Genomic DNA, 14,884 nt, shown 5'->3' on the forward strand with positions numbered 1-14,884 from the left:
TGCTGTAACTCAGGCAAACAATGTCCAATCTGCCCCAAACTTCACACGTTTGATAAGAGTTCTGTCCTGAACACATGTCCATGCTCAAATTCAGTTACAGTCATAGCGCCACCTACTGGCAACAGGAAGTGACATGTTTAACACTGTTGTGGACTCCTAATAATATATATAAAAAAGTGCCAGCAAGTGTTAAACATGCTAGCAACATACTAGAAACATGTTAAAACATGCTAGCAAACACTTAGCTAAGTGCTAAAGCATGCTATTACTGCAATTAAATAGGAATTTGCTGTAATAGCGCCGCCTACTGTCAACAGGAAGTGACATGTTTTACACTGTGATGCAGTACTAGCAACATATTAAATATGCCATTGAGTTCCAAACATGCTAAAGCATGATAGCAACACTTCCTCTCAGATTTTTGTGCAGTTTTTGCCATTTTCAGGCCTCGTACTTTAACCTCTTAACCGTCTCCAGAGCGTCGGCGCACTGAAGCGTTTTTTTATTTATTTAGTTCAAATATACTATCAGATTTAATGTTATACCTTGACAAACTATACATCATTAAAAAGATATAAGACTCAAGATTCAGTATTTGACCACTATTGTATTCTGAGAAACTTATAGTGACAGTTATGTCTTAATTTGTGTCAGGAGTTATGAAATTAAAAAATGAGTCGTTACCTTTAATATGAATTATGAGCCTCAGCCGGTCTCATTCAGAAAAAAACTCCCGTGCGATCGTCATGACAGCGCTTGACAAAACAACGTCCCTCAGGGCTTTTAGCTCAAACATGTGCAGATTTGGAGAAATATTGATAGATTCTCATAGCTTTACATTAGACTTCTATAGACAGGAATAATATTTATTGAATTTATACCCAAATGCGTCGATGTAATCATTTTGAGCGCTGTATACTCTGTACTGTGTTATCAATTCATCCTGAAAGTGAGGGCGCTGTTTGAACAGAAGTCCATAATATATGGATCACATGAAGAAGAGCCATAATCATGTGACATTCAGGAAGTCCTGCCACAACAAAGCTATCCGAGATCGCTGTAAAGTGCAGATAAAGATGTTTTGAAGACAATAAACATGATTGCAATGATATTTGATTTACCTGTGTTCTTCGAGTCATGTCAGGTATTTTCATAATAATTGATTATATGTATAATGTAATGCTAATCGAGATAGACTTTCAAATTGTGCAGAATACAATAAAATAATATATTTTCTATCTGATTTTTTTATCTGAAGCCAAATCAGATTACAGAAAGTTATTTAAAACACTCGACTTGCGCTATAAAGTAAGTTTGGAGAACAAACATAGTTTTATTCTCATAAATTGTCGTGTATTGATGGTGTGCTAAGCTAACATGCTAGCTAGTACTGAGCACCTGCTACCTTACTTCGGTGTAATTTTTATGATTTTTTTCTAAATAAGAATGCTTACTGAAATGTTTCGTTTTTCAAAAAGGGCATTTGATACAGTTTCACTGTGAAGTGAGAACTTTTATAAAATAAATGAGGGATTGAAACAGTGTGAATTGCTAGTCGTTAGTGATTATAATGCAGACAAAAGAAAAGCATATTTAGAGCAATAAACTGGCTGGAGAGGTGTGAATATGTGCAGGGGAGACTGACACTGAATGGGGCTCGTTTTTGCATCACAAAACAATAGAGGCAATAGACTGAATAGATGCTTATAAGAAAACAATAAACACCAGTCTAATCAAAATAAAGTCATATGACATGATCTTGAAAAACATTGAACTAAATACAGAGTTTTAGACTTATCATCTTCAAATTTTAAATATAACATGGCCAGACATGTGGCTTTAGCTGCAGTGCATTTCTAGATTGCTACAATGCCAACTTCAATTTTATTTTCATGAAGATGTTTCATAAAAATAAATGTATAATAACTTTACAAAACTTTGAAGCTATTTATAACTATTTTTTTCATTATGATAATAATTAATTCTACATTTACAATAAACTTCCAGGTGTCAGCTTTCAAATGAGATCTTACTTGTGCTTTTAGTACAAAGGGTTCATGAACTGTATCTGTTTCAGTTTGGGAATGCCATATCTGGGGATTTTTCAAAAATGGGCTTGAAGCTTAACAGGTTAACAAACTCCTCCTACAGTTTTAATCTGATCATCTTCAAATTTGGTGAGTCTAATCTTAAGGCCTTTGCGACGTTAAATTGCGAAGATCTTGAGTTTTCGTCAAAGGGCGTGTCCTCGGCGGCCTGACAAATTTCGATGTTTCGCCATGAAACAGGAAGTTGCTGTAACTCAGGCAAACAATGTCCAATCTGCCCCAAACTTCACATGTTTGATAAGAGTTTTGTCCTGAACACATGTCCATGCTCAAATTCAGTTACAGTCATAGCGCCACCTGCTGGCAACAGGAAGTGACATGTTTAACACTGTTCTGGACTCCTAATAATTGATAAAAAAGTGCCAGCAAGTGCTAAACATGCTAACAACATACTAGAAAAATGCTAAAACATGCTAGCAAACACTTAGCTAAGTGCTAAAGCATGCTATTACTGCAATTAATTAGGAATTTGCTGTAACTCAGACATGGAATATCAAATCTGCCCCAAACTTAACACGTTTGATAAGAGTCATGGCCTGAACACATCTACATGAGAATATTCAGTTATAGTAATAGCGCCACCTACTGGCAACAGGAAGTGACATGTTTAACACTGTGATGCAGTACTAGCAACATATTAATTATGCCAATGAGTTATAAACATGTTAGAAACATGTTAAAACATGCTAGCAATTCTTAGCTAAGTGCTAAAGCATGCTAATACAATGAAACAGGAAGTTGTTGTTACTCAAGAAGGCAATGTCCAATCTGCCCCAAACTTCACACGTTTGATAAGAGTCCTGCCCTGAACACATCTGCATGACAATTTTCAGTTATAGTAATAGCGCCACCTACTGTCGACAGGAAGTGACATGTTTTACATTGTGATGCAGTACTAGCAACATATTAATTAAATATGTCATTGAGTTCTAAACATGCTAGAGACATGCTAAAACATGCTAGCAACACTTATCTGAGTGATAACGCATGCTACTATCCCGTAATAAAGGACATTTTTGTAACTGACTTTGACATACTCCTCCTATATTTACCTACTTAAATGCACATTGCCCACTGTGCTCTGTCTTCCTGAAGCCACCGGGTGGCGGTGGCACGGGTGCGAGGGCCCTTTCATCGCTGCTTGCAGCTTTAATTTCTATTGTCATACATAGTGTTGTTTATGAAGTCTGCAGTAATACTTAATTTAGTTTTTCAGTGCCTGCTAATGGATATGATGTGTTTGTGATACAGTAATTTTATTTTACAGTCTTTCAAAAACTGAACTTTGTGCCCCTAAAAATTCTATGGAGAATGAGAAACAAAATGTTACCGTACACCCCTTCTATAGAGACAAAGTGCATGAGGGCATGAAAAAAAGGGGGTGGTGATGGAAGAAGCAACATAGAAAAGCAAAATATTGGTTAGATTTTTTTAATTCCCGTAATAGATCTGTATTAAATTATTTTTTATTTAGAATTATCTTTGTAAAGATATTATAAGCAGGCCAGTAATATAAGTTAAATTCAACATCTGCCTTTATATTGTATAGAAAAGCATTAAAGTTAATGTACATGTAATCATAAAAATATTTTCTCAACAGCAATCATACCTCAACAGCAAATACTAAATTACAAAATGTTGTACTAGTTTTTGTATAGCCAGCAGAAAAGAACATTTATTTTTCAACACCATATACCCATACTATTCTCTTAACTGTGAATGATAAAAATATTAAGCTTAGTGTGCTGGATTTACTTTAAAGGGTCATGAAACCCTAAACCCAATTTTCTGACAGAGGTATGTGTGTTGAACACCATTGAAGACAATGTTAGCATCTGTTAGATTTAATAGTAGGGGGAAAATGGTTAAATTTTAGTTTTTTTTCCCGCTATTTTTGTCTTCCGGGTTTAAAATCTTCATCGTGTCCACGTTACAGGTTGTGACGTGGCAGTGCACTGTGAGTGCTTTGATGACTCATCGGTAAATAAATCACCAATTTAATGAAAGTTAAGGGTCAAGAGCCCAACTAATGCAAACACTGATCTCCATGATGGTGACCTCAAACGAAACATTTTCAATAAGAGATCAACATCTAAACCTATGTTAATTCTCAATAAGAACTTCTGTAGACGTGTGACATTAATAAAGTCAGTCTGGTTAGTAAAAAGCTGGTAATGCTGTTTGTGGAGTTGTTGAATCAGATCTTGAGCGAGTTAATGTAATTTATCTTCAGTTCATCTAAGGCTGTGTCTGAATAAAGTTGTAGTTTGTGTTCTTATTACTCTTTAGAAAGATGATTGAAAGAATATTTCAGGATCATCACACTAACCTTTAAATAAGATTCTAGTAACTTTAAGGAAACTGGTGTAGCGACTGACCTAATCCTGTTTTCCTTTCACTACTGAATAAATATGAACACATATATGTTTAATTCACAAAACCTTGAATCATGTGACATGGTGCCCCAATGTCTCTGACGTGCAGGTCATTGATTAACTTCATTTATGACGCATTGCGCAATCAAGAAACAGGTCCCCCTTGTTCTCATCCTTACACTGCTTGCAATTTGTGTTCAGGCACAAAGAATAAAAGAACTGATCCATTCAGGGTCTCAAGCTAGTTTTCCCCCTCATCAATTATTATGTCTGATAAGTGGATTTAAACACAAAACTACCCTTTGTCTTGAAGACAACCATTTGCGAACTAAACCCTCACGTGGTATACACCACGGATGGACAGATGCTGACCATAAGGATACCCACACACACAGAGACACACACACACACAAACGTCCTTTGTGTGTAACTTAGGATAGAAATGTCCCTTTAATGTATGTACATTCCTATATGCATGTGTTATTAGTTTTGCTTTATAATAGAGGTGTGGTTTGCTAGTGTATAGCTCTGAAGTCTAAGAGTTTATCAAAAGAATGTTCCCCAATATTGCCTTGCACAAGGAGCCAACATTCCAACACATTAACACACAAACACCAGCCATGGAACTTTTCAGAGAAAAGTACCTCTAAATGTTTTAAATGTATTCATTTTTGTGCTTAGATGTCGTCACATGCCATACTGGAAGTACTGACAATTTTATTGTGTGTTAATCAAACTTTAAAATGCTTGTAATTCTGCATATGAATGTAACTTTATGTTCTTCTACTTTTACCTGCCATTTTTGGTAGCTGTTTGACCGTCTTGTTTTGACTGAACCAGTCATACATAGGATATTACTGTAAAATCTATTGTCCGGTTTGTACAATCTTTCTGGGTAGGAATGACAAAATGTTATACCATCATAAGTGATCCTGACAAGACAAAGAGGAATCTTCCGCGGGCACTTTTCTCCCAGCTGATTGGTGCCTTCATGCCAGAAGGGGCGTGAACCTAAGTGGCCTTAAAGAGACGCGCCGAGCTTCCCTTCATGCTTCTGAAACTCTCAAAAAAGTCTCTTAGTTTTTGTGAACTCTCAAAAAAACCCTCTCTTCGATGCTTCATCATGTGACTCCTCGTGCGTCTGGACCTCGCCCTCGTGTGATGATCCATCATTTCTCTTTTTGTTTTCTTCAAGTTTCACTTTTATCTTTTTCGAAGTCTCCTCTGTTCATGTCTTCTCGCGAGGAAAATGAACACAGCTCAGCTCAGCTGGCAAGCTCACCTCCAAGGACATTCAAACACGCCGCGCTCGCGCCCGCTGGATGAACCAGTTGGACGCTCGACGTTCACATGACCGAGAGAGACACACGCCTTCTTCACATCAGCCACACAAAGAGCTTTACCGGTGCAAGTACCCGTTTACCATTCTTTCAAGGTTTAAGATCTGTTGATTCTTGTTGTCTCAAAGGTTCTGTGTCTGTGATGAATTTAGCCAAACTCATTATCTTTTCCAGATCTCTCTCTCTCTCTCTCTCTCTCTCTCTCTCTCTCTCTCTCTCTCTCTCTCTCTCTCTCTCTCTCTCTCTCTCTCTCTCTCTCTCTCTCTCTCTCTCTCTCTCTCTCACTCCCGTCGTTATTCGTTTGTCTCGTTAGTTTTAATGTTTACTGTACACAGTGGCGGTTCTACATTGAATTACACCCTGGGCGAGTCCCCCTTCGAGCGCCCCCCCCCTCACAACAGAAAAAAAAGCCAACAATAAAAACACATACCGTTAATTTGAAAAACACAGTAAGAAAATCCAGTTATTTTGCTATATTAATCTAACTTTCAGGGAGGAACCATTAGCTCATTGGTTACTGCCTCGAATTCTATGCATGGCACACTTTTAGTTATGACTTGTTAAACTATACTTTGTCACGAAATAGAGTTTTTAAAAGTGAAAGTGGCCAAGAGGTACTTGTAGTAACACAATACTGATCTCTTAAATAATTTCTAATAACTCTAATATTAACAACTATCCAAACTGTTTTAGACCTAAAATAGCTTTTGTAGGCCAGTCACTCTTAAATGTCAGAGAAAAGGACAGAATCAGAGATTATTTTTTAATAGAAAATTGTACTTTGCATATTATAGGCTACTGAAAAAACACATGATTATAGTTGATTTTAGTTGATCATTATGAAAATTATTTTCATTTCATGAATATAGTGACCAAAATGATCACGGTTAAACACAGAATCTTGTTCAAAAAGTAGGCCTAATACACAATGAAATCTATTCACCAATTAGCATTAAAGATGATGGCCAAATTTTAAAGGAGTGTGTTTTATTTTATCTACTAACATGTACACGTTCAAATAAACTTTTGACAAAAAAGGTTTTATAAAAAGATAAACCTCACATATTTCAGCCTTTAAATAATCTTTATAAAAAGAATGGGTCATTAAAGATACATACCTGACATTTATAATGCACAGTAGCATATCTTTTATTATTAATAGTAAAATTCGGTCCGATTTTCCCACGGCTGTCGTTGCTATACAACCATGCACTGCGCTCTCCACAACGACAAAGAAGTTTTAGTAGCTAATGGATTTCCACCACAGAAAAACGCTTGCTGTAGCTCTGCTAAAAGATTTATTTACGGAGAAGAGAAAAACACCCACGTGTTTGGGTGCACCCCCATTCTGAAATGTTTAAAAATTTTCATCTCGCTGCTCCTGGAAAAAATGAGCGCGTCGCTTCAATTATGAAATTATTCAACAACGACCTCGAGCGCGCAAAAGACGTGATATGTGAACGGCCCCTTGGTGAGTTACCTCCAACCAGGAGACTCCCTTGACATCGCTTCTGTGCACGGCACCTTCTCAGCAAGCAGGGGCGCCATTGCCAATAATTGAATTGAAATTATAGAAAATAGAAAACCTTCGTGGCGCAGAGGATTTTTTTTAACTGCTCGTGCCGCCCCCCATGTGACATGAAAAAATGCCGCCCCGGGCGACTGCCCGGTTCGCCCGTGCCTAAAACCGCTACTGACTGTACATACATGTATCCCCGGGTTTAAATGTAGAATTCTGTATCCGTAGTTTCAATTATTAAAACCATATTCTTGATTGCTTTCTGTCTAAGAGCTTATATTACAAGTCAATGAAATGATGATCTTTATAGCTACAAAGCTTTACAAGTTGTTACTATTTCAGTAACCTAAATTTTATAAACACAAGAAAATTAATGTTCACGGCCGGAACATTGATATTTCTTGGAGTTTATAAAAAGGGATAACTTCGTTGAGAAGTTGGTAAGTTAATCTTACGGCTGTTTGCTGGACAAACCGATTGTTTGATAACTAAATTAATTCCCTTAAAGTTATCTCATAAAATCGATCTGTAATGAGACCATTGATATATGAATGAGGAATTATAATTCGTTATGATTTATCATTCATATATACAATCGATCTATTTTCAATTTCGATAAGTTAACTGTAATATGCAATATATTAATCATATTTCATGATTAATTATTAAAATTCCCTATATATAATTTTGAGCTAATTAAGGCAAATCTCAATGTTGCTACACTGGACATTTTTATGTTCTTGTACTGTTAGAAATCAGCATTCCTATAATGTTGAATTTTAAATCAAAATTAAGTTGAAAGAACGTTTGAGGAACATTATACCTTTTAAAACACGACTATAACTCTAACGTCAAGAAAACTGGACATTTTTCACGTTCCCAGAACCAACACTGAATATTTGGAGAACGTTATCATAACAAAAGTCTGTTAGCTGGGAATGTACTGTTATAAAAATATGTACAGAGCTGTAAATATGTATGTTAGTTAAGCAAAATGTATGTAAAGTGTGGATTGATTGAGAATATGTTTCTGTGTGTGTGCGCAGGCCAGTTTTGTTATCTCAAAATCTAGATTCTGGATCCTTCTATTCGTGGACTGCATTGATACATTTTACATTTAGCTGACGCTTTTATCCAAAGCGACTTACAATTGCTATATATGTCAGAGGTCGCACGCCTCTGGAGCAACTAGGGATTAAATGTCTTGCTCAGGGACACATTGGTGTCTCACAGTGGATTCGAACCCGGGTCTCTCACACCATAGGCATGTGTCTTATCCACTGCGCCATCACCACCCCGTTGATATGAACACTTCAAATGTACACCGTTGAGGATGGAGAGCCAACCGTAAGACAACGAGAGGCGCTTTTTTTTTGTCTTCGTGGACATCTGCATCGCTCCCAACTAAATATTTCATTGGGTTCTTGAAGGTTTGAAGTATTTACTACTTTTTGAGTACTGGATGGATCTTTCTTTGAAAGGAACTGAGGAAAGAAAATATCAGTTGTTATTATTCGGACTGACATTATTAAACTGTGCATTATACTTGAACCTTGTATTACATTCTAAGAGTTACTGATACTGAACTGATACACATTCATACGATTTTGTACATATTAATGGTTACGGTGTGAATTTGTATATGATTCCACATAGATATTGATATTTGGGTTTATTGCTTTATATTTGTTGTCCTTGAGTATACGTATTTGAGTTGTGTATAAGTTTGAACTCTAAAGTGCTAAAATTTAAATAATACTGGCATAAGTTCATCATATAGAAAAGAAAGGGGGAATCAAACCTAGAACTGAACATTTGAGTCATATACAATTCAATTCATTTTGGTTATTTTATTTGGTTAATAGTACAATTTAAAGTTGATTTATACACTTAAGTTTACATTTCTTTTGCTTTGTTTTTGGATTCCTGATCCACTCAATTTGTGTATTCTGTTAAATCCCAACAAACTATTTCACCTTACATAAATTAGTGCATTTAATTCATACCTGTGTGTGTGTGTGTACGCGCCCTTGCCTCTTACAAATGATTGTGTTTTCTGATGGTATTAATCTGGTCTACAGTGTTCCTACAAATAATCATCTATAGATTCTAGTGAACCATTATCCCTTTTACTGTGATTTAACCCCTAAATAGCCTGACAGGGGGTTACAAGTAACTGACTACATGTCATTTGGATTACATAATCGGATTACATAATCAGATTCCAAAATTTAAAGGGTTAGTTCACCCAAAAATGAAAATTCTGTCAGTAATTACTCTCCCTCATGTTGTTCCAACCCCGTAAGACTTTCGTTCATCTTCGGAAAAACAAATTAAGATATTTTTGATGAAATCTGAGAGCTGGATCACTTCTCCATAGGCTTCTTAAGGGATCGAAACTGGCCGGCCCAAAAGTTATGAAAGACATCGTTAAAATAGTCCGAGTGACTACAGTGGCTCAATCTTAAGTTTATCAAGCGACGAGAATACTTTTTGTGCACAAAAAACAAACAAAAAGAACGACTTTATTCAACAACTCTGTAAGGCCGTGATATATCATGTAGTGAAACTACGCAAAGCTTCTAGGTTGCACGTCACACGTAGGCTCACTATTGGCCGACGCTGGTCATGTGTGTGATGCGTGACGTACAACCTAGAAGCTTTGCGTAGATTCACTACGTGAAATATCACGGCCTTACAGAGTAGTTGAATAAAGTCGTTCTTTTTGTTTGTTTTTTTGCGCACAAAAAGTATTCTCGTCGCTTGATAAACTTAAGATTGAGCCACTGTAGTCACTCGGACTATTTTAACGATGTCTTTCATAACTTTTGGGCCGGCCAGTTTCGATCCCTTAAGAAGCCTATGGAGGAGTGATCCAGCTCTCAGATTTCATCAAAAATATCTTAATTCGTGTTCCGAAGATGAACGAAAGTCTTACGGGGTTGGAACAACATGAGGGTGAGTAATTACTGACAGAATTTTCATTTTTGGGTGAACTAACCCTTTAAGTACTTTTAGTTAGATTATATTATGTTTTTAAATACTCATAATCAGACTAAAGTTACTTTTTAATTGATTAAATGTTATTGGTTTTATGGTTTTAAATTATGGCTTTAAATTATTCATGATTCATTGATTCTCTACTACTTTTTTTTTTTTAAATGTTCCTTTCTAAAAAATGCCCTAAATAGGAAATAGTGTCATTGTTCAGCTGAAGTCAGTTCAGTGTTGATTCAGTTACATTGTAAAGATTATACATTATTAAATTAGTTAAAAATCGTCTATAGAGCAGCTCTGTAGAAAACAATGGCATCAGCCTTTAGAGTGCCATGCTACGTAAATTACTACGGTAATAGTAGACCATTTGGGGACTTTTGGCATACTCTTTTCAACACACCATGCTTTGGGACACAATTATTGTAATTGCACATCTTGTTATCATGTCAGGTTGAACATTGATGACATCTTGAACTGACATTAATCGATGGCAGTGATTTACATCACATTATAGTAATTCTTTCTGAAATAAATTTGTCATTATGCCAAAATGTATACATTGAAACCTAAACATTACAGTTTTCATAATCCTCAGTTTCATGTGAGTGACAGGTTGCTGGAATGACTGAAACTTGTCTGGCTACTGGACAAACTTATTGCCCAGCCCTCACACCCCTAAACGCATCATTAAAGGAGAGACGCATTAACATTAAAGATTACGAAGAAACATGTTTTTTTTTTTTTTTTTATTATTTTAACTAAAAAATATATATTATTATTTTAAAATAATAATAATTTGTGCATCCTTTATAATAAACACTGCAACATTCCATAAACAATAACAATTGCCAATTTTGATTTTGTGGTGACTTTAAAGTGGTGGGTATTGTTTGCTTCTTCAAACAGGTGTTTCATCAGGATAACTTTTAACTATCTCAGGTTAGTGTAGGATTACTACAGGGATTAAGTGCACTTGGAGATCCAAGAAATTAATTCTTGACACTTGTCACTGACATGCTTTGAAGATTTAATAATACAAATAAAAAAATAGTCATTTAAGTGTGGTACATTTTTTTTAACAGTTTTATTAACAGTTTTTGTGTGTAAATTAACCTGTAGGCCTATGCCAAAACTGATGTATATTTGTGTTCATAATGTGTTTAACAAATGAGTAATATATTAGATAAAGCTTGGATATGTTCATAAAAATTACAGCCAATGCATCAAGCTGCATAAATCTACAAATTTGGTAAACGAGGTTTAGTCATTGTTGTTACACTGAATGTAGGCTATTAAATGGCATCTTACATAAAGTAAACAATTACATAAAACATTGGATTAATGTTGGGTCTTCATGTTCAAGCTATAGTCACACGAGCCAATTATTTATGAATGTCCTCAAACCTTTTCGGTTTTTGAATGTCTTTCAGGTGCCATAGAATCAAAATATCATAACATTATCAAAAAGCCTTTTTTTTAAGTATGAAATTATCTCCTATTTTCTACATACCTGCCCCTTTTAGGTTATACAACCGTTTGAATCATTATATAAGTGCGCTATATAACACACCAATGGGACCTCAATCCTGACGTCACGTGCTTCTTACGTGAACGAGAGCGAGCGAGACAGACAGACAGTAGGTATCATTCTTTCCCGTATTAGTGCGAACCAAATGTAACATCGCAACTGTCTCCGTTTTGTTAAAACAAGTTATTCATATTTACAGTTTCCAGTGGCTCGTAAAAGACATGTACATCCTCTAGAAGTATCAGAACAAAAGAGTCCCGGAGAAGGACTGTTTCAAAAGATATTCCGATCGAAAGAGTTCTCGAGGATTACACAGAGTGCCGCTGCCGGAGACATCGGGTCTTACATAAAACTAATGGGTCATCTAAACGTCGGCCATGAAAATGGTTATATATACGTTGCTATTTTTTTTTTTTACCGTTTTCCTAAATAATAATTAGCATTTCATGTGGAGTAGCAGAAAATGGATTCTGGGATTCAAAATCACACCGAACATTGTGTGCACGACCTCTCTAACCCGACCGCACCGGGTTTGTGTGCGGAAATGCTCGGGGTGGCGGACGAGGCTTGCCGGGCTGGAGACTTCGATCTGGCCGCGGAGATCTATTCTTCTCAGCTAGCCGAGCTCGAGCACACCGACCGTGGTCTCTGTCTGCGGAAAGCTGATGCCCTGGCCCGTGGGGGACGCATAGGCGATGCGTTGGACTCGTACTGTATCGCTGCAAACCTTCAGGCACTGAGTCCCAATGAACTGCAGGTTTTAGTTGAAGTTATAGCGCATAAGATACGTACGAAAGAGCAGTGTGACAGTAAGACAATAAGCGTGGATTCTAACTCCGAAAACAGATGTTTTGAGAGTGACGAGTTAGAGGAAGAGCAGAACTTAGATTTGTTTTCATGTCGCCTTTGCAAGTGCTTGTTAACGGAGCCGACGTCTTTGGTGTGTGGACACACTTTCTGTAAGCGCTGTCTGGAAGATGACTTGATTAAAGAGTGCAGAAGCTGTCGTTTAAAAACGAACAAAACACCAAGCGAATTAAATGTGGACGGACTCAGAGTAAATGTTATTGTCAGTGGCTTGATTGACAAATGGTTCAATTCGGAAAGCAAAGCGAGACGATACTGGTTGGAGGGGGAATGTCTTTGGAAAAAACAGGACTTATCCAACGCCATACCGAAGTTCAACAAGGCGATGGAACTAGGTAAGAGACTGTTTTATTCTCATGTATAAGCGGCCTTTCACCCAATTTATTGCAGCGAGTATTTTATAAAGACCTGACCTACTTTCCGAGAGACTGATGAAACAGCCACAGGGGGCGACATTGTGCATCGTGCACTCTCTAAGACATTGTGCACTCTCAAAGATGTTTTGTAACAACGTGACTAATATAATTTACATATAATGAATTGGGGTTCATTGAGCTGTCAGGATGGTAAAAGTTAGGTACAGTGATGTCTTGTTGATCACAATTACCAAACAACAACCATTATCGTTGGTTTTGTTGCATGTTATCAGCCCAACCTAAAGTCTTCCCAAACAGTATGTCTACACATTTAATTATGCACAATAATGATTATTACTGAATTAATGCAGATATTTTGTTTACAAATTAATTTAGTTCAGGTTGCTGTGTTAGGCTCTTGTTTTAGCTCAAGTCTGGGTTTCTCAAAAGTATAGGTCATTGCATTAGACCTGCTCATTATTTGAAGTGTGAGAAATACACGCTGTCTCATTTTGAAGGATGTTCCCTCCGGGGGTCTCATTTGACAGCCACATATGTCAACCGTCTCATTTCAGAAAAGCAACAATTACATTTCAAAATAAGAAAGAAATTACAGTAATTGTGCTTCAAGAGGAATAATAGTCTTGGTTGCTTTTCTAAAATGAGATGGTGACCTGTATAGCTGACAAATGCGACCTACGGAGGGTGCAGCCTTCGAAATGATACCCTACAATAAGACAGCTACCAAACAGTGAAACCACTGGAAAGCAAAGACACTGTTAAAGGTTACATGCTTTGTCCAAACATGTTAGCCAGACATTGATTAAACTTAGACATTGATAACATTGATTAAATTATGTTAAAATTTGTATAACATAAATGTCATGTCTAAAGACATATAATAGGGGTGTGCATTGGCACTGCCCTCACAATTCGATTCGATTACGATTCAACACGTAACGATTCAATTCGATTCTACGATGCATTGCGATGCATCAAAATTCTACTGCACACAACAAGGCAACTCTTTCATCAGTCATGAGGCAATACAAGCAGTCAGATATTGAACAACAGATTTTATTGGCTGCTATGTGTGTATTATAACTCTCCTGTATCTTTGACATAAATGTCATTAAATAAAATAAAATTGAATGGTACAGGGTATTGGATATAGGGATGCAACGATTACAGATTTTCTAAGTACGATTATTGTCTGAGAAATAATCACGGTTTAACGATTATCACGATTAATTATTATGCATCAATTAATTTCACAACACTACTAATGTATAATATCACATGAACACTCAACACTAGATTTTAATGTGTTATTTATTGCTGCCACAACACAGTACAAAATTATAAAATGGCAAACAATAATCAATCTCTTCCTTTGGAATTAAAGAGAAGTGCTTTGTAAACATACAGCATTTTTCTTTTAAAAATAACAAATTAAGTCAAAGGCTGCAGGACTCTGATTGAAATAGATCACAAAATTATTAAGTTTTTAGTTTGTTCTAAATTTATGTTCAACCTGAGGTAGAAAACTTGATAACATGAAAACAATATCTTGTTGGTATTTGACTTAAAAATATAAATAAAGGGATAATAAATCCCAATGAAAATAAGAATAAACAAAGTATTTGGCTGGCTCTATTGAATTAAATGCAAGCTAAATATTAGGCCTATGTATTTCTTTTAAAAGAAAACAAATATAGTCCAAATGTTATCCACCAATATTATTGTACTTATTTTAATACTCTCTTTTTAATTATTAATCCAAATTTTACATGT

At 36.2% G+C, this 14,884-nt stretch overlaps 1 protein-coding gene across 1 annotated transcript in view; it reads left to right on the forward strand.

Annotated features, from left to right (window-relative positions):
- The first annotated feature begins 11,973 nt into the window (after positions 1-11,973).
- The window catches only part of lonrf2 (LON peptidase N-terminal domain and ring finger 2), a 166,364-nt gene continuing 163,453 nt past the window's right edge, over positions 11,974-14,884 (forward strand). The window contains exon 1 of the mRNA XM_056254272.1: positions 11,974-13,069. Coding sequence (XP_056110247.1) covers positions 12,331-13,069 — 739 coding nt within the window. The 5' untranslated portion in view covers positions 11,974-12,330. The remainder of the gene's footprint in view (positions 13,070-14,884) is intronic.

This window comes from Rhinichthys klamathensis, unplaced genomic scaffold (genome assembly GCF_029890125.1).
Source record: "Rhinichthys klamathensis goyatoka isolate OS25496 unplaced genomic scaffold, OSU_Roscu_1.1 h1tg000111l_1, whole genome shotgun sequence".
NCBI lineage: Eukaryota > Metazoa > Chordata > Actinopteri > Cypriniformes > Leuciscidae > Rhinichthys > Rhinichthys klamathensis.